The sequence below is a fragment of the Lolium rigidum genome, chromosome 4 (assembly GCF_022539505.1).
Source record: "Lolium rigidum isolate FL_2022 chromosome 4, APGP_CSIRO_Lrig_0.1, whole genome shotgun sequence".
Classification (NCBI taxonomy): Eukaryota; Viridiplantae; Streptophyta; class Magnoliopsida; order Poales; family Poaceae; genus Lolium; species Lolium rigidum.
This window is the reverse complement of record NC_061511.1, coordinates 259,268,366-259,291,878: the sequence shown is the minus strand read 5'-3', so window position 1 is coordinate 259,291,878 and position 23,513 is coordinate 259,268,366. Positions and strand designations below refer to the sequence as shown.

Below are 23,513 nucleotides of genomic sequence, written 5' to 3'. Positions count from 1 at the left end.
CTAGTGATGTTATTAAAGTAGTTTTATTCCTCCCGCACGGTGTAATGGTGACAAGTGTGTGCATCCGTGTTAGTACTTGGCGTAGGCTATGATTATGATCTCTTGTAGATTATGAAGTTAACTATTGCTATGATGGTATTGATGTGATCTATTCCTCCTACATGGTGTGAAGGTGACTGATGCGCGTAAATGTACACGTCCGTTGGGAACCCCAAGAGGAAGGTATGATGCGCACAGTGGCAAGTTTTCCCTCAGAAAGAAACCAAGGTTTAATCGAACCAGGAGGAGCCAAGAAGCACGTTGAAGGTTGATGGTGGCGAAATGTGATACGGCGCAACAACGAGGGATTCCGGCGCCAACGTGGAACCCGCACAACACAACCCAAGTACTTTGCCCCAACGAAACAATGGAGGTTGTCAATCTCACCGGCTTGCCGTAACAAAGGATTAACCGTATTGTGTGGAAGATGATTGTTTGCAAGAAAACAAGTAAAACAAGTATTGCAAGAGATTGTATGCTATGTAAAGAATAGGACCGGGGTCCACAGCTCACTAGAGGTGTCTCTCCCATAAGATAAAAGCATGTTGGGTGAACAAATTACAGTCGGGCAATTGACAAATAGAGAAGGGCATAACAATGCATGTACATGATATGATAAATATAGTGAGATTTAATCCGGGCATTACGACAAAGTACATAGACCGCCATCCAACCGCATCTATGCCTAAAAAGTCCACCTTCGAGTTATCATCCGAACCCCATTCGCATTAAGTTGCAAAGCAACAGTACAATTGCATTAAGTATGGTGCGTAATGTAATCGACAACTACATCCTTAGACATAGAATCAATGTTTTATCCCTAGTGGCAACAAGCACATCACAACCTTAGAACTTTCTCACATCGTCCCGTGTGTCAATGAAGGCATGAACCTACTATCGAGCATAAATACTCCCTCTTGGAGTTAAGAGTAAAAACTTGGCCGGAGCCTCTACTAATAACGGAGAGCATGCAAGATCATAAACAACACATAAACAATAGATTGATAATCACCATAACATAGTATTCTCTATCCATCGGATCCCGACAAACACAACATATAGTATTACGGATAGATGATCTTGATCATGTTAGGCAGCTCACAAGATCCAACAATGAAGCACAATTAGGAGAAGACGACCATCTAGCTACCGCTATGGACCCATAGTCCAGGGGTGAACTACTCACTCATCACTCCGGAGGCGATCATGGCGATGAAGAGTCCTCCGGGAGATGAATCCCCTCTCCGGCAGTGGTGCCGGAGGCGATCTCCCGAATCCCCCGAGATGGGATTCGCGGCGGCGGCGTCTCCGGAAGGTTTTCCGTATCGTGGCTCTCGGCACCGGGGGTTTCGCGACGGAGGCTATTTGTAGGCGGAAGGGCAGGTCAAGAGGCGGCACGAGGGCCCAGGGACAGGGCCGCGCGGCCGTGGCCTCGGGCCGCGCCGCCCTGTCACCTGGCCACCTCGTGGCCCCACTTCGACTCCCCTTCGGTCTTCTGGAAGCTCCGTGCAAAAATAGGACCCTGGGCGGTGATTTCGTCCAATTCCGAGAATATTTCCTTACTAGGATTTCTGAAACCAAAAACAGCAGAAAACGAAGAATCGGCTCTTCGGCATCTTGTTAATAGGTTAGTTCCGTAAAATGCGTAAATACGACATATAATGTGCATAAAACATGTAGGTATCATCAATAAAGTAGCATGGAACATATGAAATTATCGATACGTTGGAGACGTATCAGCATCCCCAAGCTTAGTTCTGCTCGTCCCGAGCAGGTAAAACGATAACAAAGATAATGGACTCCTCTTAAATGCATAAGCATGTAGCAATGATTATTATTCTCATATGAGATTGAGGATATATGTCCAAAACTGAAACTTCAACCATGATTCATGGCTTTAGTTAGCGGCCCAATGTTCTTCTCTAACAATTTGCATGCTCCAATCATTAAGGTGATAGATCCTTCGGACAAGACGGACATGCATAGCAACTCACATGATATTCAACAAAGAATAGTTGATGGCGTTCCCTGTAAGCATGGTTATCGCACAACAAGCAACTTAATAAAAGATAAAGTGCATAAGTACATATTCAATACTACGATAGTTTTTAAGGCTATTTTGTCCCATGAGCTATATATTGCAAAGGTAAATGATGGAATTTTAAAGGTAGCACTCAAGCAATTTACTTTGGAATGGCGGAGAAATACCATGTAGTAGGTAGGTATAGTGGACACAAATGGCATAGTGGTTGGCTCAAGGATTTTGGATGCATGAGAAGTATTCCCTCTCGATACAAGGTTTAGGCTAGCAAGGTTATTTGAAGCAAACTCAAGGATGAACCGGTGCAGCAAAACTCACATAAAAGACATATTGTAAACATTATAAGACTCTACACCGTCTTCCTTGTTGTTCAAAACTCAATACTAGATATTATCTAGACCTTAGAGAGACCAAATATGCAAATCAAATTTTAGCAAGCTCTATGTATTTCTTCATTAATGGGTGCAAAGCATATGATGCAAGAGCTTAAACATGAGCACAACAATTGCCAAGTATCACATTATCCAAGACATTTTTTAGAATTACTACATGTAGCATTTTCCAATTCCAACCATATAACAATTTAACGAAGAAGAAACTTCGCCATGAACATTATGAGTAAAGCCTAAGGACATATTTGTCCATATGCAACAGTGGAGCGTGTCTCTCTCCCACAAAGTGAATGCTAGGATCCATTTTATTCAAACAAAAACAAAAACAAAAACAAACCGACGCTCCAAGTAAAGAACACAAGATGTGATTGAATAAAAATATAGTTTCAGTGGGAGGAACCTGATGATGTTGTCGATGAAGAAGGGGATGCCTTGGGCATCCCCAAGCTTAGACGCTTGAGTCTTCTTAGAATATGCAGGGATGAACCACGGGGGCATCCCCAAGCTTAGAGCTTTCACTCCTCTTGATCATAGTATATCATACTCCTCTCTTGACCCTTGAAAACTTCCTTCACACCAAACTTCAAGCAAACTCATTAGAGGGTTAGTGCACAATTAATAATTCACACATTCAGAGGTGACACAAACATTCTTTTCACTTCTGGACATTGCATAAAGCTACTGGACATTAATGGATCAAAGAAATTCATCCAACATAGCAAAAGAGGCAATGCGAAATAAAAGGCAGAATCTGTCAAAAACAGAACAGTCCGTAAAGACGAATTTTAAAATGGCACCAGACTTGCTCAAATGGAAAAACTCAAAACTAATGAAAGTTGCGTACATATCTGAGGATCACGCTCATAAATTGGCAGATTTTTTCGAATTTTCTACAGAGACTTGTGCCCAGATTCGTGACAGACAGCAATGCTGTTTCTGCGCAGCGATCCCAAATATAACATCAACTTTGACATAGAAACTTTACTTGGCACAAAAACATGATAAGGAGAGGTTGCTACAGTAGTAAACAACTTCCAAGACTCAACAATACAGTAAATAAAATAAAACACGGGTTATCTCCCAAGAAGTGCTTTCTTTAACGCCTTTCAGCTAGGCGCAGAAAGTGCAAATCAAGTAACATCAAGAGATGGAGCATCAACATTACCTCCAGGGGTGTTGGAAGTTTCTTCCACAATGCATGTTATCTTATCTATGTAAGTTTCAGAGGCTCCTTTTTCATTATTCTTAGGCTTGCTATTCTCATCAAACAAATTTTCAGGAACAATCCAATCATAATTCTTTTCTAGTGCCTCGACCATTCCTACGAGCTTGCAAGGTATTGACGTCTTAATATCCCCTCCATCATTAACATTATTAGTGTACTTTATCCTATCAATGTCCATCTTTTCAAGGGTACTAGCAAAGTTGGTGTAAGAGCCAAGCATTTTATATTTAATAAAGACTTTTCTAGCCTCTCTTGCTACACCACCAAATTCTTTGAGAAGGGTTTCTAAGACAAAATATTTCTTTTCTCCTTCCTCCATATCAGAGAGTGTGAGAAACATATGCTGAATTATAGGATTGAGATTAACAAATTTAATTTCCAACATGTGTACTAGAGAAGCAACAACAATTTCATAAGTAGGAGCAAGTTCTACCAAGTGTTTATCTTCAAAATCTTCAGCTATGCTAACATGAGTGAAAAAATGTTCTATATTATTTCTTCCAATTATAGACCCTCGGCCTACCGGTATGTCTTTTAGAGTGTACTTAGGAGGAAACATGATGAAATAAACAAGAGGAAAATAAGGTAAATGCGAGTAACTAATTTTTTGTATTTTAATATAGAACTAGTAAATAAGACAATAAGTAAAGTAACTATTTTTTTGTGTGTTTTTAATATGAAGCAAACAAGACAGTAAATAAAAATAAAGTAAAGCAAGACAAAAACAAAGTAAAGAGATTGGAAGTGGAGACTCCCCTTGCAGCGTGTCTTGATCTCCCCGGCAACGGCGCCAGAAATTTAGCTTGATACGCGTAGATGCACACGTCCGTTGGGAACCCCAAGTGGAAGGTATGATGCGTATAGAAGCAAGTTTCCCTCAGTATGAAACCAAGGTTAATTATCGAACCAGTAGGATCCAAGAAGCACGTGAAGCTTGTTGGTGGAGGAATGTAGTGCGGCGCAACACCAGTGAAACCAGCGCCAACGTGGAACCTACACAACACAATCAAGATACTTTTCCCCAACGTAACAGTGAGGTTGTCAATCTCACCGGCTTGCTGAAAACAAAGGATTAAGCGTATCGAGTGGAAGATGGTGTTTGTTTGCAAAGAACAGTAAAGAACAGTAGAATGTATTCAGATGTAAAAGAATGGACCGGGGTCCACAGTTCACTAGTGGTGTCTCTCCAATAAGATAACTAACATGTCTGGGTGAACAAATTACAAGCGGGCAATTGACAAATAAAGATTCAATACATACCAATGATGATTACTATGTGATTTAATCGGGGCATTACGACAAAGTACATAGACCGCTATCCAGCATGCATCTATGCCTAAATAATCCACCTTCAGGTTATCATCCGAACCCCTTCCAGTATTAAGTTGTAAACAACGGATAATTGCATTAAGTATGGTGCGTAATGTAATCAACACAAATATCCTTAGACAAAGCATCAATGTTTTATCCCTAGTAGCAACAGCACATCCACAACCTTAGAACTTTCCGTCACTTGTCCCGATTAAATGGAGGCATGAACCCACTATCGAGCATAATTACTCCCTCTTGGAGTTACAAGTATCAACTTGGCCAGAACCTCTACTAGCAACGGAGAGCATGCAAGAACATAAACAACACATATATGATAGATTGATAATCAACTTGACATAATATTCTATATTCATCGGATCCCGCCAAACACAACATGTAGCATTACAAATAGATGAACTTGATCATGTTAGGCAGCTCACAAGATCTAAACAATGATAGCACATGCGGAGAAGACAACCATCTAGCTACTGCTATGGACCCATAGTCCAAGGATGAACTACTCACGCATCAATCCGGAGGCGCGCATGATGATGTAGAGCCCCTCCGGTGATGATTCCCCTCTCCGGCAGGGTGCCGGAGGCGATCTCCTGAATCCCCCGAGATGGGATTCGCGACGGCGGCGTCTCTGGAAGGTTTTCCGTATCGTGGCTCTCGGTACAGGGGGTTTCGCGACGAAGGCTATTTGTAGGCGGAATGGTAGGTCAGGGGGCGACACGAGGGGCCCAGACCACAGGCCGGCGCGGCCAGGGCATGGGCCGCGCCGCCCTGTTGTCTGGCCGCCTCGTGGCCCCACTTCCTTTCCCCCTCGGTCTTCTGGAAGCTTCGTGTAAAAATAGGACCCTGGCATTGATTTCGTCCAATTCCGAGAATATTTCCTTACTAGGATTTCTGAAACCAAAAACAGTAGAAAACAACAAGCGGCACTTCGGCATCTTGTTAATAGGTTAGTGCCGGAAAATGTATAATAATGTTGTAAAGTATGTATAAAACATTCAAGTATTGTCATAAAAGTAGCATGGAACATAAGAAATTATAGATACGTTTGAGACGTATCAGTAGGATCCGACGATCCCACATCCTCGGAGTTAACCTCGTACTACTGCTTGAACTGCGACGCCAGGCATGGCTTGGGGTCGAGCGACACACCGTTCATCTGCAATGCCCAATACTCATCGGGAGAGGACATCATCGACATCATTGCCCGAGGAGCCACCCAAAGATTGGCGCATCATCAGGTTTATGCCGCCAACAACACAGGAAACACAAGGCACGGAGGAGACGGAGACCACACGCCTCGTTCTAGCAGGCGAGCAAGCTTCGAGAACAGTGCCAGCAACCGCGACAGTGATTACACCATCGCAGACGAAGAGTGGGCGGCAGCTCGGGCAGCCGTGCTTAACAACACCCCACTCCCCGCAGGAACCTCGGTTGGAACCTTAAATGCTTACCGCTCTATACTAGAGAAAAATCGGGAACACCTGTCGAAAGAACAGGCCACCCTCGAGAGGCGTCTATCTGCAGCGGACCGATCCAGCGAGCGACGGAGAGCTTCGCAAGGAAGCGCCTCCCGAAGTACTCATGGGGCAGGCAAGCACCGGTCAAGGCTGTACAGACTCTCGGAAGACGACGCTAGAGAAATAACGTCGAACCTAACCAAGTCCTTTATGACCACGGACACCGCAGGCATGCCACGACTGAAAAACGTTGCGGGAGCAACTGCCAACCTCGCTGCGTACCTCATCAACCAGCGCCCTGAAGGATCCATGGCTCAAGCTCACTGAGGCGCCCTGGAAAGTCTCGCGATATTGGGAAAAAATCTAGTCCCGCAGAAAGAGAAGACCACGGCGCAGGCTAGTGGTTCAAAATATCATGCAAGAGACGCTCGGGATGAAATCACCCAGAGCCGGATCGATAAAGCAAGGCGACGACGCGCCACCAGGAAGTACGACGACATCGATTCTTCGGATGAGGATCAGGAGTATGATGGCGAACTCAGGGGATCGGAGCCGACTGCTTGAGTTACAAAATCCGCGAGATGATGCCGCCCAAGAAGTTCAAGCCTACTCCCACCGACGCTGCCAAGTATGTTGGGCAGCAAGAACCAAGATTTTGGATAGACGACTACCTGCAGACCGTGATTCTGCATAAGGGGAACCAGATAGCAGCAATGCAGTGCTTGCAGCTCTACTTAAAGGATTCGGTGCGAGCCTGGTTAAGGGGTCTGCCGAAGGGTTCCATTAAATCATGGGACGACCTAGTGGATGCCTTTGTTGCTAACTACCAGGCAACATACAAGAGACCCGTCGGGTTTGAAGAATTACGCAACTGCCAGCAGAAGCAGAAGGAGTCGATGCGCTCATACATCGGGAGATTCACCAAACTCCTAAACGCTGCCGAAGACGTATCTGTTGACAGAGCAATCGACGCTTTCAGCGATGGCGTCCGACGTGAAAGCTACATAGAAGAGCTCGGACGCAAGAAGCCAAAAACCATTACCAAGCTAATGGAAATCGCCAACAGCTGGGCTGACGGTGAGGACAACGTGCGAATACCGCGGCAGCGCAGCGATGATGAAGATGACGACCAGCCGAAGCACGACTCGGGCAGCCGACGGGATCGACACAAAAGAAGGAAGAATCGCAACTATGACGACAACAACCTGGTGGCCGCAGGATACTCCGATCGACATGACGATCGGTATGACGAAAGAAGAGACGATCGACAGGACAGCAATCGGAACAACTCTGGGAACCGTGGCAACTATAAATCACGGCAGCAGAGGACTCCTGAGCTACCCTACGCAAAGCAGATCAACGCCCCCTGTTACCTGCACTCGTACGTCGATTCCAAGGACGGCAAAACGAAGTCGAGTCACCTCCTCAGGGACTGTCGGCAGTTCCTCGACATGCACAAACTCATCCAGCAGTCAGGACAGCAACCGTTACCACCTCCACCCCCACCTCCACCACAGCACCAAGTCCAGCAGGCTCAACCTCACCAACCCAACGAGGCATTCCCACCGCCACGCGGGCAGATGAGCATGATCCACATGACAGGTGTCTTGAGAAGAGAGATGAAGAAGCTCACCCGAGAGATTAATCTGGCCGAAAGCATCATGGCAAACATCCCCGAGTATGTCGAGTGGTCCTCTCAGAACATTACGTTCAGTCGAGCAGATCACCCGATGACCATACCAAAACCAGGACACGCCGCCCTAGTAGTCGAAGCACAGATAGGGGGATTCAAGATGAGCAAAGTCTTTATGGATGGTGGAAGCGGGTTAAACCTGATTTTCGTCGACACAATCAAAAGTATGGGGATCACCATGAGGATGCTAGAAGAGACAGACACCTGCTTCCATGGGATTCTTCCAACTGCACCGGGTCATTCTCTTGGCAGAGTTAACCTGAATGTCGTTTTCGGCAGAACCGACAATTTCAGGAAGGAAAAGATCGAGTTTGAAGTAGTGAACTGGGAGTCACAGTATCACGCTATACTCGGAAGACCAGCTTATGCCAAGTTCATGGCTGTGCCGCATTATGCATATCTCAAGCTGAAAATGCCTGGGAACAACGGGACAAACATCACAGTCTATGGAAGTTTCTCACGCTCGGACAATTGTGAGCGCGACTTTCAGAGGATTGCTGCGAAGTTTGGGAGCAAACAAGAGATTGTCAAGCCTCCACCCAAGCTGTCGATACGCGAAATCAAGGAGGAGAAACAAGACAGGAAAATCAAGAAGAAGCCAGCCGACCTTGCCCTTAAAGTTTCGGCAGCAGAAGCTTCGGCAGCAGAAGCTTCGACAACAAAAGGTTCGGCAGTCGATGGCACAGAAGGCATAGGAGACAGCAAGACGCTGGCAACCACCGCCCAAACCCCTGATGAAACCAGCAACGCTGCAGCAACCACTAACGTGGTGAAGAAGCCAGAAGAAGAGAAGAACCCCTTCCTTGATTAAGAAATTTATCAGCCTTTATTCTCTTTTTCCCCCTTATTTTACACAGGGCCTTCCTTTTTTCGCCCTCTAGCCTCGTGCTTACCTTATTAATAAGAACTTAAGCTTCCATTCTTTGTTAAAACATTGCAGTGATTACAAACTTCTAAGCCCCATCACTATGCAAACATAGTACGAGGCAGAAGATCGTGCTCCAAAAAAGCCTCTTCGAGTGCTAAAAGACATTTACCTTTCCATCTGCTATAGATGCCTCTACGAGTGCCGTAAATAGCAAGAGTTCGGAAATACATATAAACACAACCCACGTTCGATATTTTACTTATAGAAATATCAAGGAACAACGGGCTCATCGGCAGAACCACTACACCCGAAATATTCGGGAGTGCCTGTCGAAACATAAATCGGTTGAAAGCAAAGTTGCGCATACAACGGGTTTAGCAAAACCTGCAACACGAGCTGATCACTCAAATGATTTGCTAACCAACCAATACACATACATTTAAACGAGCAACTCAGATTCGCTCAAACTTGCCAACGACATTAGCACGATAAAAATACATATGCATGTATCTACCGAATGAAAAGGCATCATTACATAATCCAAACACTTGGATGAAGTAGCCAAATTATCTATTTACAAAACAAACATTAAATCCCTGAAATTACCCCTGCAGAGTTCCTCTTTCTTCAGGTACCTTTGAGTCCTCTTCAAGTCTGTCAACAATTATATTGGCAGGCAACAATACCTTCGGATACAGTGCCTCCAAGTCTCCAGCCGCGTTGGCAATCGACAGCAAACCTGCCGAGGGATAACGGGCAAGTACAAGGGCAAGTGTAAACCTGGCCCCTACAAAAACTTGCGCGCGCACCAGGTCTCGGATCTTCTTGGCATTACCAAATTCAGACATCAAAGCAAGGAGCGTGGGGGGAACTGCGTTTAAAGGGAACATTGTTTTCCAAACCATCCTCATAGCCTTGTAGCACTTGTCAAAGAAGTGATGGACCTGCTGAACCCGATCCTGAAATCGCGCGACAGTCGAAGCCTTCGAGTGCTCCCGCCAGAAAATCTCTTCGGCTGAGGATAGCTGGGTCAATGCATGCACACGCTCATGAATCCGTTTGTTTTCTTCCGCACGGTTCAGAGCTATGACTGGCAAAGAAGTAAATAAAGGATCAGATAAGGCGTTGTCGACAAAAGGGCGCAGGGATCAAGGAACTTACAGTTCAAACTCTCGATAGCTTTATGCAGCTCAGTAAGAGCGTACCGCTCCACGTCGGCTGCAATCTCGCTCTTCTTATTGACAATAGCAGCTAAGGCGTAAGTGCTGCGCAGATCCTTTTCCATCTGGGTGATCCGATCCTTCATCCGCTGGATCTGGTCACCTTCGGGAAGAACACCCGAAGAGTCGTCGACAAATGATGGCACTGGGAAAACCTGCAGGAAAAAGCGTTGAAAACGGATGTCGGATATGACCATATTGAACACACAACGTAACTCCCATCGGGAGAAGGGCAAGCAACTACTATTGGCAGAAGTGCAAGTAAAAAAAAGTGTTTATGACAAAGGTATGCCAGCAACATTGCCAGCACGGAGTTCATTACAAACATAAAGTTTTGCAACAGAATAATGTTTCACATCAGCCTGAGGATAAAATTGTCACAACAATCAAGGAGCCTGGGTCCGAGTTGATAGGTCAGGGCCAGCCGATGTCTTTTCTGACGAAACTAGTTCAAGGAGCTGGCGAGCACAAGTACGGGCAGACACTGTAAAAGCGCTTAAGTCGACACATCGCCCATCTTTTTCTTTCGGCAGCTCCTTAGTCATTTCTTCGATGTCAGCCTTAAAGCCGTAACCCATCATAAGTTGGAAGGCAAGGAGGGCACCATAGGTACGTGAGGTACGCTTGAATACCTCAATAACTTCCTTGGTGTCAACCGCGAAGGCATCAATCAGCTGCCCCAGAGTCTTCTCCTGCTTGATCTTGGGGAAAATCATCGAATGCATCCGCGCCAAGGCACCCTTTCCCTTGTTAAGAAGCTCCCGGGTAAGCTGGTGGGAGGCGAGAGCCATTGACACACCATTTGCCGGGGAGTTATTCGGAACTTTGTCCAAGGCAGTAGCAGGGATACTGGCGGCCTCTGCAAGAAATCGAATTGGAGAAAATCGTTGATAAAGAAATGGATTCATAAGAATAATAATCAATAAGAGATGTATGAAAGAGCTTACCGAGTAGAGCCAAAGCAGACTGACGAAGGAGTTCATCCTTTTCCGCTGCCCGAGCTTCCTCCTCCTTCAGCTTCTCTTTCAGCTTGTTCAGCTCCTCTTTCAGGGAGTCGACTTCCTGGCGAGCTATGTCAGCCTTTTTGATGGCACCATCTAACTTTGAAGAAGAAGACTTAGCTTCCTCTTGCAGCCGAACTTTGTCTGCCTCCAGAGAGGTAAATTGAGAGGCGAAGGACTTACAGAAGGAAGAGCTGTGGTGGTATTAGGAGCATCTTTCCCTTTGGAAAGGGAGGAAGTAGTCGATGCTTGCGCCGCGGGAGCCGCTTTAGGAGCCGAAGCTTCGGAAGCTGCGGCAGCTGGTGAGACAGCGTCAGATCTGACCCTCTTAGACGGAGGCTCAGCGAAAGCTTCATCACTACAAGAAGGGTATGGTCGACCAAAGTGATGAGAAAAATGCGAGAAAATAAAGGAGCAGAATGTAGCAAAAAGGAGGAAAACGTTTACATGTCAAGGAGATCATCTTCGTCAGCAAAGCCGCCGATTGATCTCTTCGTAGGCGGAGCCCTGATTTCCTCCGCAGCTGCATTAACAAAGTTATCATGATCAGCGTCATCATCACGCACCGATCCCTCTGTGTCACGGGTGTCATCGGCTGGTGGAGGGAGACTGGCGTGGACGGTTTCGGAATCTATCGGATCATCGTGATCGCTTTTCGGGCTTGTATGCTCGACAGTGTGAAAGTCAACAGGCTCTGAAGAGCCTCTTCCCTCAGAAATATTGTTTGGCGAGTTATGCAAGTCCCCGAAGGCTACAAGGGTCTGTCGAAGAAAAGACAGATGAGGATAGCAGTAGTAATTATGTCGACTAAGTAAATGGTAGCATAATAAGAATTTGAGAAGGGAAGTTACCTCTGATGGTGGATGATCGGCATCAAAAGGAGTATACGAAGACATCAATGGGATCAAGTCTTCTTGACTAAAGAAAGTGAGGCGACGGACTTCATCGAGCAGTTCCTTTTCCGACAATTCGGCAGCGTTAATTCTGGTCTCATCTTTCGGACCTGAGTACAACCACATTGGGTGAACTCTGGCCATGACTGGTTGGATTCGATGTTTCAGGAACACTGCCGCCACCTCTGTGCCGACCATGGTTTGGCCGTCAGCTTCCTTGATCCGAAGAAATCTGGCAAATAGTTCATCGGCTGCTACTTTTTCGTCGGGAGAGAGAATATTCTTCTAGGAATTCTTAGGCTTGGCTTCAAGGACATCGACAAAGTGAGGAAGTTGAGATTCGGGTGACGAGGTGTCCTTGACGTAAAACCACTTCAACCTCCACCCTTGCACGGACTCTCTCATTGGGAAGTTGAAGTAGTTGACATCCGAACGAGCTACAAATCCCACTCCTCCGGTGACAAAGGATCCGTTACTGCTGCTGTATCTCTTCACATAGAAGATCTTTTTCCACAACCCAAAATGAGGCTCAATGCCCAGATATGCTTCACAAAGGGTGATAAACACAACAACGTGGAGGATGGAGTTGGGAGTAAGTTGCCATAGTTGGATCTCGTAAGTTCGCAAGAGATGGAGGAGGAATTCGTGAACGGGAAGCGAAAGACCCCGGTACAAGAACGACAAGAACATCACGGAAAAGCCAGCAGGGGGATTAGGTCGAGAAATCGCACCTGGAAAGATCACATTCCCCTCGTCGGAGGAGATCAATCCCAGGCTTCGGGATCTCTTCTCGTCACGCTTGGTGACGGTCGATGCTATCCAATCTCCGGGCCTGGCTACTGGGCCTAGTGGCGTCGGCGGCGCCGGAGCTGGGGGAGGAGCGTTTGGGGCGCCCTCCTTCGGAAGAATCGAGGAAGATTTGGCGGCAGTACCACCGCTAGTGGAGCTGGCGGCGGCGCTAGGGTTCTTCTTCTTCACCATCGCGAGATTTGGGAGAAACTGGAAAGCAGTGATGGCGGTGCAAGCAGTTGCGAGAGGGAGAAGAGGAAGAACAACAAAGGGATGAATGGAGGAGAAGATTAGGGATTTCTATCTTTTGGGAGACTTAAGAAAAGCTTTGTGGGCCTTTTCTCCAGTTAATGGTTGCGGAAATCGAGGAGGCGCCTCGCTAACCGTGTAAGAGGAGCAGGAATTGCTCGGGAAAAAAAAAGGGGCCAGCAGGTCGCGTCTTATCAGTCAGAATCAAGGTGTCAGAATAACGTCATTAATGACGTCATGAGGAATGATTGCGTACGAAGAGATGAAAAATTATCGGATGGTCAATTTGAGTCTATGTACAGATTGCAAAGCATCTGCACTTAGACTCGGGGGCTACTCCCATCGGGAGCACTGGACGCGCACACGGCAGAATGAGGACTCGAAGGAAAAATTTGACTCGAGTCTGCACCCGGACGCAAGCGCCCGTGCCCAGACTCGGGGGCTACTCCCATCGGGAGCGCTGGACGCGCACCCGATAGAACTTTTTTCGCACTCCAGGATCATGCCCGGGGACTTGATTCTGTGCAGGGTATCGTTGTTTTGCCTTCGGCAGTTAACCAACAAAAGTTGGGCACGTTATTCATTATCCCTTGCATAAGGAAAATATATCGGATGACCTACAAAGACTTGCAGGAAAAATTTCGGCAGAATACGTTCGAGTGGTACAACTTGAGTCTACGCACGGATTGCAAGCATCCGTACCTAGACTCGGGGGCTACTCCCATCGGGAGCGCTGACGCGCACCCGATAGAAGAGAATAGTACAGACAGAAGGAAAGCAAGAATGATCAAGGAGAAGGACTTCGGAAGAAGACATGCTTCAGTCTCCACCCGAACTATGTTCGGCTAGACACTCGGGGGCTACTGACGTGGGCATTACCCTTCGGGTAACCAATGTTGCTCTACCCTATACGGTCCAGCTGGAGGCCCATGAAGGTACCCGATGGCAAGATGGGCCACCAGGATGGTGCGGCGGAGGATTACTTAAAGTACAAGACACGGAAGAAGCCGAACAAGGAAAGATTAGAAATAGATCTACTATAAACCTACTCGTACTCGGTTAAACCTCTCGGGACCTGGCCTCCTATATAAAGGCCAGGAGGGGGGCTATCGAGGGGCACAATCAATCTTAGCAAACTTAGCCAACAGAAGCTTAGACCTAGGTTACCCTAGTACTTAGCCATCTCGACGAGATCTCAGCCGAACTATTCGGCACCCCATTGTAACCCATTATCTTCATAATCAAGAATAGACAGGCAGGACGTAAGGGTTTTACCTCATCGAGGGCCCCGAACCTGGGTAAATCGCTCTCCCCACTTGTCTGTGTACCGATGACTCGTGTCAGCTTGCAGGATTCCATCAACCCTAAGCCCCTATCGGAGGGCATTGCCGAGGAACACCCTCGACACCATGACTGGGCAGATTACAGATGAGAGTGAGGCAAAAGCGAAGGAAATGGCGGATCTGATTGAACTCCTACTCGAGCAGGAAGAAATTTATTGGTCGCAACGATCAAGAGCCAATTGGATTCAGTATGGGGACAGAAATACTTCATTCTTTCACAATTTTGCATCTGCCAGACGTAAGAAAAATTTCATTCACAAACTCAAGGATGACAATGATCAATGGGTAGAAGGTACAGATAACCTAAAACCGTTTGTCCTTAATTACTTTGCTAATCTGTTTTCGTTGAAGTACATGAAACAGACCCGGCTGTCCTGGACAAAATTCAGCCACGAGTTACAGAGATTATGAATGAGAAGCTATGCTCGCCTTTCACTTCTGAAGATGTAAAGAAGACGGTGTTTAGTATTGGAGATTATAAAGCTCCTGGCCCTGATGGCCTCCATGCGGTTTTTTACAAAAAAAAATTGGGCTCTTTTTGGTGATGATATTACTGATGAAATTTTGCATGCTCTGAATACTGGACAGATTCCTGAAGGATGGAATGATACCACGGTGGTCCTCATCCCCAAGTTGGACCCACATGGTTCATGCAGCAACTAGTGATTTTTTTAAAATCAATCCAAACAATAGAGGAAGTATGCAAATGAAAATAAATAATCGGAATAATGAAACCTTTAGATATTACAATGGAGACCAAAGTACTTGATCCATGTAGGTATAGCCATATAGAATTACTAAAAGTAAATAGTTTTATAAAAGATGAGTGGTAATAGGAATAAGGTAGATAACCCACCAAAAGTTCGGTGGAGAACATCTAGCAGCTAAGATACATACAGACAAAAACCCAACATCAACATGTCAGTCCATCTGTATCTTTTTTGAATGGTACAATAAACAAATAAACCACCCAAACCCATTTTAGGTAAACTTCATGAACACTATAGGAGAATTTAATATGTAAAAAAATTACAAATACATGAGGGGGAGTCGGGATATCAGGAAGAAGAGGAAGTAACAGGATTGACTTACGATGGAATGCATTATCGAAAAAATGACTTCTACCTCAATAATTGAATAGTGCTCATAGATCAGACAAGATACCAGTTAGTTGACATATTGCATCTATCAGTAGTACAAAAAATGTTGAACTTGATGATTTCAGTGCACAATAGTCTCTTTACTCTAGAGAAGGTGGGGACTTCAAAGCATCACAGCGAGGCACAAATCTGCATTACAAAGGCTATCACGTTAGAGAAAACACACAAGGACAGATTATGATGGCCCATATGATCTTGTGAATGTAACCGTTTACCCTTTTGTCAAAGCCACAATACAATATTGATCTAACAATTAGAAATAATGCATGTTGCAGCATTTCACTGTTCTAGAACAGTAGAGTAGTGGAAACGATTGATGAAAGAAGTACACGATCTTGGTGGCGGCACATGTGGACACATCGCCTGCAACGATGATTCTGCCGCTCGTTGATCATGATGGCCTGCCGAAAATAAGCCGATGAGCCATACCTAGAAGGTCCACGAAGATATGCAGTGAAGAGTGAAGACACACGGATCCTGCGCCACGACGAGCTCCTCTCGGCCGCTCCCAACCCGCCAGACACGGATCCAGTGCTGCGATGAGCTCTTCCCGGCCGAGCCCATCCCGCCAGACGAGGCCGTCACCGGGCGCCTTCGTCGCGCTGCCTTGGTCGTCCCCGTCGATTACCAGGGCCAGGCCTTAAGCTCCGCCGTGTACCCTGGTCTTGGCTTGCTTGCCCCTGCCCTGTGCTAATCGCCGTGGCGGGTGCGGCCACCGGAGAGACCGCGAGTATGGTGGCCGGCCATCAGGACTCAGGAGGAGGGGAACAAATAGAAGTCTCAAGTTCGAAGAGTTAGCCAACAGTGCTCCCGTTTTTCCTTGGATGAGACGTCCGTGAGGCAAATTAGGAATGGAGTAAGCGCCTAAGCAACTCAATCTACTAATGATTGTGGCGATTACTTGATCCTGGCTATCCCGTGATTGTGGCCATCCCACGATTAATTCTCCCTGTTTACTTCCTTATCTAGCTTGACAGTTTTGTTGATTTTGGAAAGTAATCCGTGATTAGGAGATTAATTCTCGTTGTTTACTTCCTTATCTGGCAGGCGGTTTTATTACTCTTGGCGTTGATTTTGGAAAGTAATCCGCGTTTAGGAGATGTTGAGGAGGGTGGATCAGACAAATGGCTGGATGGCAAGTGGGAGATGTTGAGTAAGATTGGACGGTCAAGATGTCTTCAATCTTTGACATCAAACATTTTTGACGACATACAAACTCACATATAATAGTAAAGATATAGATTTGGTACAATACATACTCAGTTCTTGCTACTAATTGAAGTATATTGTGGTCCCTATAACTTCAGAACACAAAGATATGCCTAACTTCAGAACACACAGATACATGCCTAGAAAACAAAGTCTGAACTCTGTGCCAGAGTGACACAAAATCAAGGAGGTTATGCTCTACTGATGTAGCTGAAACATAGTAAAAGATCGAATGCTAGTAATATTCACCAGTTCAAAAAGGAAAACCTATATAACCAATCAAGCTTTGACTGAAGAACCGAGAATTCAGGAGAGTAAGTCATAACTGTTTGTAACTGAATGTTCATGGATTAGTATAAGATCAGAAAATAAAATTGCTTTTTCTTCAAAGATATACAAAGAACACACATGAACCAAATAATAGGGCCACCTGTCCGCTCTTACATAATCCAAAAATCCAAATATGGCAAAAAGAAAAACACGATCAATTAATTTGAGCTCGATGACAAATTGGTATTATGACAATCAACTCCGAGTTTGTACTACATACAGTGCTACCTCCTCTTGGTGCTTCAGGAGGTCATATAAAAGGCCAGTGGTGTTTTAGAAGCCGTAAATCTGAATGAACTATAAATCATTCTTAACTCGTCACCACCTCCACTCTACTTAAAATATATAAGTTCCTCATGGAATCGACTGAATATACCTTGCTAGAGCAGGATAGAAACAATAGATCGCAGTACAGTAGAGTAAGAAGAACCCACACATAACGGAAAAGAAGATAATGCATAAAGGAATTCCACCTGACAAAATAACATGGCAATACGTAAAATTCAATGGAAGCTTGTTGGGCACCTCCGTAAACTAATTGTATTAAGAGATTGCTCTGCTGCATTTTCTGAAGCTGCAAACTCATCAATTAAATTGCCATATTCGAAACTGCAAGAAATTTGCATGTCATGCTGAACCATCTTGCGATTTCAGTGAAGTTTGGAAGAGAAAACATATGTCATGTCCAATAATAAATACGATAGCAGATATTAGTGGAAATCAAGCGACCTAAGAATAGTAATGCCTGAACTGTAAAAGAAGAGCAGAGCAAAACGAATAATAGGTCCATCTGTGGACGGCTACAACTTTCGCTGCCGCTCAAGCGCTACCAACGGACGGGCACCAGCTCCCTCATGGCCCTGCGCTCCCTCCACATCTGCAAGTCTTCAATGGCAGATTCGTCGCCGTCATCAGATGGCGCCCACGCTGATGAGCAGAAAAAAAAGGAGGAGAACAAAGGGAAGACAACTAATCACCTTCACTCAAATCACCCAGCAGCAGGTTTACCTGTAGCCCACCAATAGCCCAAAAAGGGTCGATCAAGGTTCAGATGATCACTCCTTGCTATTATAGATAGATTAGTGTAAAATGCCTATCTAAACTTAGCAATCCCAACAGCAGTAACATCACCAAAATCATGCAAAAATCCTATGAAGTTTGTAAAATTGTTGATCATGCATATGTTTTTTACATTTTTTACCGATGTAGATGTTTACGTTCCACGGGAATATGCCATATGCTAATCATGCCAATTTTCATCTTACATTTTTTACATATCTGTTTACATTCCATAGGGATATGTCATAAGCTTCAAAACAAAGTATCATCATGTGATGCAACCAACATCGCCAAAGGTGTTGTATATTCCACAGGAAGTATCATCATGTGTGCCTAAGAAGGTTTTGCATATTCCACATGAAGAACTTCCTGTGGAATATGCAAAACCTTCCCGGGAAAGGTACACACATCCACACACGGTTTTCCAAACCCTTCTTAGGCCAGGTACCAAGCAATATTCCAGAACTCCATGCCCGTGCAAGGGAACTAGTAAATGTCATTCAATGTTAGAAGAGTAGAACATCACATCAGGATGACAAATTACACGGGAAAATCTGCAAGAAAGTGGACAATACAACCTATTGCTCTAAGTTTAGTAGCATCAGCAACAGGCAGAAAGTGGACAATACAACCTACCGCTCTATGTTTAGTAGCATCAGCAACAGGCTGACTACTAAAAGTACAACTGCAGATAAGTCAACAACAGGCTGACGATTGGTACAAATACACACATTGAGTCACCAATGGTGAAACAATATGACCCAGCATCTTTAAGGTGGTAGAATACATCAGTCCATCCTAGTGACTTCCAGGGAACAGTTCATTTGAAGATTCCATTTGCTGTTTTACGAAGGATGTCTTGGATCTGTTCGACACAACATAAGAAAACAGATTATGGGCAGTATTTGTGTACATAAATGGTACAGGAAATAATACAAGAGTATGCAGAAAAAAAGTCAGCAGAAGAATTACTTGTTTCGATGATAGACCTATATTTCCCAAGTCCGAAAGCTGCCAAAACACGTTATCTTAGAAGTTGACAAATACAACTCATACAAGTGACTTTTTGCTGTCAGGATTAAGCATTTCTCACTACAGAAATCTTACAGATTTGAATGGTCTGGACGAATCCTCCCGGAGCTCAAGAATGTACTCTGCTCTCTTTTCACCAATACCCTGAAGAAGTGAGAACATTAGTAGGAAAAAGAAAAGGCTGCTATACCATCTATCAGATTATTCTGAAAAGCAAGGATCATACTTTCAGCTGCTGTAGCTCTTCCCTGCATCCATGGTAGGGAAAGTACATAATTAGAAAGGATGAAACATGCCGAAAATGTTTAACATAAGGCAATCACACTACTCAACGTAGCCATAAAAGCTTGATAGTTTGAACTTACTTGTTCGCAACATTTAATAACTCAAGGTATTGTTGAATAAGAGATTCCTGTGTAAGATAGAGACATTTAGAGATCTGTGATGAACTAAAATAGGTTGCTGATGTACAAAATATGAGGAAAATCATGCAGACCTTCAGGTTAGATCCCAGTGCATTAAATTTATCAAGAGGTGTACCACCTGGAATCTTCTCAACCATATGACATTCTCCTATTGGAGTTTTCGGTTCCACTGAAGGCGGGCAACTGACATCATCAGCTGTCTGCTGCTTGAGAGCCATCACGTTGGAAGAAATGGGGGAGAGAACTTTTCGAATGGGCGATTCAGACCTGTCCTCAATGCAAGGAGCCAACGAAGGAGGGGCCACTGCAAAAAACATCCTATACGGCTCAGAGTATTATTGAAACATAGATCAAGTTCCAAACACAGAAGTAACTTGCAAGTAGATTGTGTGCAGTTACTTTCTTTTGAATAGCATATTTTACTTTCTGCTTATTGTCTTACTGACATTTGTACATTCAGAATCTATATTCAATAGAAAATATATACTTTTATGCATTTTTCAAACAGCATACCCTTCTTTGTTGTCTTTACTTCATCTCGTGGGCTCGGTCTTGGTGTGTTTTTGGCTGGAGTATGGACTCCTAAATCGAAAAGCACCCTGTGTAACAGAAAATAAAATAGCTAAAATCTCGGTATAATTGCGATACGTTCTATGTCGACTTGTAGAGTGCAATTGGAGACACTTACTTTTTAATTTTGCCACCATCTCGGTCCATTGCTTTAGCCCTACTAGAAACCAGGGCAGATTTTGGTAGTTTCATATGGCTCATGGAAGAAGGAGTCTTGCATCCAGTTGGGGAGAAAAGCCCATTCGTTCTTTGGATGCTCCTGGTTTTCCCCTTGGATTCCAGCCACACTTGCAATTTAGCTTCCATGTCAACCTTTACTTTTGGAGTTTGCTCCTTGCTTGCGGAAGACATGTTGGTCAACATATGGCCTGAACGAGCAGCCAGACTCAGTGTTTGGACTGCCTCCTGGTATTCCACCGGATTCTGAAACAAACAGAAGACCATCAGCAGGGGTCTACTCCGTGTGATGAGAAGGCTGTAGCTGAAACTCACCAGACATGCTATCATCACAGCACGGCTATTGCCCCCTAGCGAGTCCTGTAGTATGCGGGTCAATTTACTCTCCCTATAAGGTACCCGCGTCTCGTTCTTCTTCAGAGCTGAAATGACATTCGACAGGGCAAACAGCGAAGAGTTAATTTTGGAGCTTTCTTGGAGGCGGATCCCTTCATTGTACGTCCTTCTGTTGTCCTCATTTCCTGAAATTGAATAACCAACACAGCATGGTCTTAAGCTAGAAATGCGAAGCCTCTACAGGTTACGTGCACATCATTACAGGGAGCCGTACCAGCCAGGTCAATGAGGTTGAGCTTCCCTTTGATAGTATCATTACTGATCCGGATGGAGAGCACAGCATGGCTCCTACTAGAAACATCGTTCAGGCCTGTGTGGGCAACCTTCCTTCTCTGCACACCTATCGAGTAGACTTCCTGAAACTCCTCCATGGACCGCACGGGGACCTTAATAAACCATGAAAAAACAGCAGTAAGTGCACTGCAGGCAGCTACGTTCTAGCAAGCAGATTCACCAAGCCGAGCAGATTACCCATGCCAAGCCCTTGAGCTGCAGGTTGCCATCCTTGTCATCCAAGGCCATGATCTCCTTCGCCTTGGGCTCGAGCAGGTCGTAGCACCGCTCCAGGTACACCTCGTAGTACGAGATCTCCACGGAGCACCACGTGCCGGTGCAGCGCGCCAGGACGGTCGACACCGACAAGGGGATGAGCCCCGGCAGGTCCTCGCTGCCCTGTACACACAGCAACAACAAGGTTTCAGAAACAGGTTGGCAAACCCAACAGCCAGTGTGACATTTCGTCGAACAGGTAGTGGGTAGGACGTGGAGAAAGGATCGGACACCTGCATCGTGTAGGTCTTGCCGCTGCCGGTCGCCCCGTAGGCGAACACGGTGGCGTTCGTCCCCTCGAAGATGCCCGGGATCAGGGCGCTGACCTCCTGGTCAAATATGTCGGAGACCTGGTCGTCTTTGCCGAAGTATGAGTCCACCTTGTAGCACTCGTTCCGGCTGCAGGGTTCAGGCGTAGATCGGGTTACCAAAAGGGAGGACAATCATGGCATGGAACGAGGGAGGTAAAGAAAGCGGTGGAGTAAATCATCGGTGCATTTGAATAACTGAATCGGCATTAGTAATGGAAAGAACTGCTTGTAATCGAGTCTGAAACGAGCTACAAGACGTAGAATTAGCCCTCGGCGCAGGGACGATAAGAGGTAGTGGAAGCTTAAACTAAGGTCGCATCTGTTGAAGGGGGCTACTAATTTGGGGGAGATGTCGGTAATTGCTGGATTAGCGCAGGAAGAGCTCCGCGGGTTCTAGAGGTGGGCGTACCTGGTGTGCTGGTCCTTGAGCTGGACGGTGACCTCGCCGCCGGGGCGGCTGCCGATGAGGGAGACGCAGGGCGCCGCCGCGGAGCTGGCCTCCGACGGGAGGAGTGGGCGCACCCGAAGCGCGACACGCACCGACTGCAGGGAGGATGCGGAGGAGGAGGCGGCTGTGGCGGTCGTCATTGGAGAGGGAGGTTGAGGCGTCGGATTCGGTGGCTCGGCGGCCGGGAGGGGAGTAGATCGGGAGGTCGCTCCGGTGTGGTGGGACGGAGGAAGAGGGGAAGACGGCGAGTGGTGACCGTTGTGAAGCGGCCGGGCAGGTTGTTCGAATTTGAACACGGGAAGCGGTGACATGTGGTGGGCACGAAATTTGGGCTTGTCCGAGGGTCCGCATCTGCGTCCGCTGATTGTTCGATCCTAGGGCGTGTCCAGCGATGGATAAAATCACTCTAGTCTAGCCGGTGTTGATATAAATTCTATCTAGAGAAGTCAAAAAATAGAAGTCATACTTCCTTCCTACCTACTTGTGTTAGATTAATCATAATACAGTAAGCACTTCGAGAAATAATTTAGCCATTAATTTAGTCAACAAAATACTACACCACTTTCAATGAATAAAGCGCAAAAATATTTTAAGACGAACTTTGACAAAAAATTGAAGAGAGAAACTCTTTGTTATATTATACGTAATTAGTATCATTTTTTATTATTGAAAAGCACTTTCCAATGATGCTAGTTTTATACCAACAATCTTTATGCATTTAAAGTAATTCTTGGTCAAAATAAAAAAAAATGTAGAAGGTAAGGGGGTCTTGTTCATTGGAATGGCTGTTCAAAAACATATTAGCATGTTTAAAATAAATTCTAACCAATCACTCCAATTTTTTTATTCCAATACAAAGACCGTTTAAAAACATATTAGCAAAAAATGGTAAATTGAGATAATTCAGCTCTTAGGACGGTAATTATGTAATAAAGTAGTTAGAAATAGCTAATTCATCTTCAGCACTCAGGGACATTTCAGACATTTCACTCCTAAAAACGTTCAACAGCAGCTATAAAAGCGTTCCAGCCAAACATTAAATCTCTGCTTCCAACAATTACTTCTCACAGCTGCTTTCCTACAGCCCACCAGCTAGATCTGCCTCTCACCAGCTGCAACCCAAACAAACAGATACTAACTACCTTAAACGCATATCCCTGCGTCGAGTGCCAACGCACTCCCTCACCTACAACAGCCATGGAATCATGGGAGATCCAAAGTTGAAAAACGAGAAATTATGGAGATGACCCGATGAAGAAAAAAGAAATGAGGGCTTCCTTTGGGAGAAACCCTCCACCACCTCCAAAG

The 23,513-nt window shown here is 45.4% G+C and overlaps 1 protein-coding gene across 1 annotated transcript; it reads right to left on the bottom strand.

The window, feature by feature from the left end:
• Window positions 1-18,837: 18,837 nt before the first annotated feature.
• On the bottom strand, window positions 18,838-22,345 carry LOC124648646 (kinesin-like protein KIN-10C). The gene is made up of 13 exons (XM_047188368.1): window positions 22,167-22,345; window positions 21,680-21,845; window positions 21,369-21,569; window positions 21,112-21,283; window positions 20,817-21,022; window positions 20,443-20,747; window positions 20,268-20,353; window positions 19,826-20,058; window positions 19,695-19,741; window positions 19,556-19,577; window positions 19,405-19,473; window positions 19,270-19,308; window positions 18,838-19,162 (listed from the first exon to the last, which is right to left on the bottom strand). The coding sequence occupies exons 1-13, from the start codon at window positions 22,343-22,345 to the stop codon at window positions 19,118-19,120; spliced, it is 1,770 nt and encodes a 589-aa protein (XP_047044324.1). The 3' UTR covers window positions 18,838-19,117.
• Window positions 22,346-23,513: the final 1,168 nt, after the last annotated feature.

Coding starts and splice junctions, on each gene's coding strand:
- LOC124648646 (XM_047188368.1), bottom strand. CDS start 22,345: ATGACGACCGCCACAGCCGCCTCCTCCTCCGCATCCTCCCTGCAGTCG. Junction 21,846..22,166: donor CTCAAGGACCAGCACACCAG/GTACGCCCACCT, acceptor TGAACCCTGCAG/CCGGAACGAGTGCTACAAGG. Junction 19,742..19,825: donor CACTGGGATCTAACCTGAAG/GTCTGCATGATT, acceptor TATCTTACACAG/GAATCTCTTATTCAACAATA.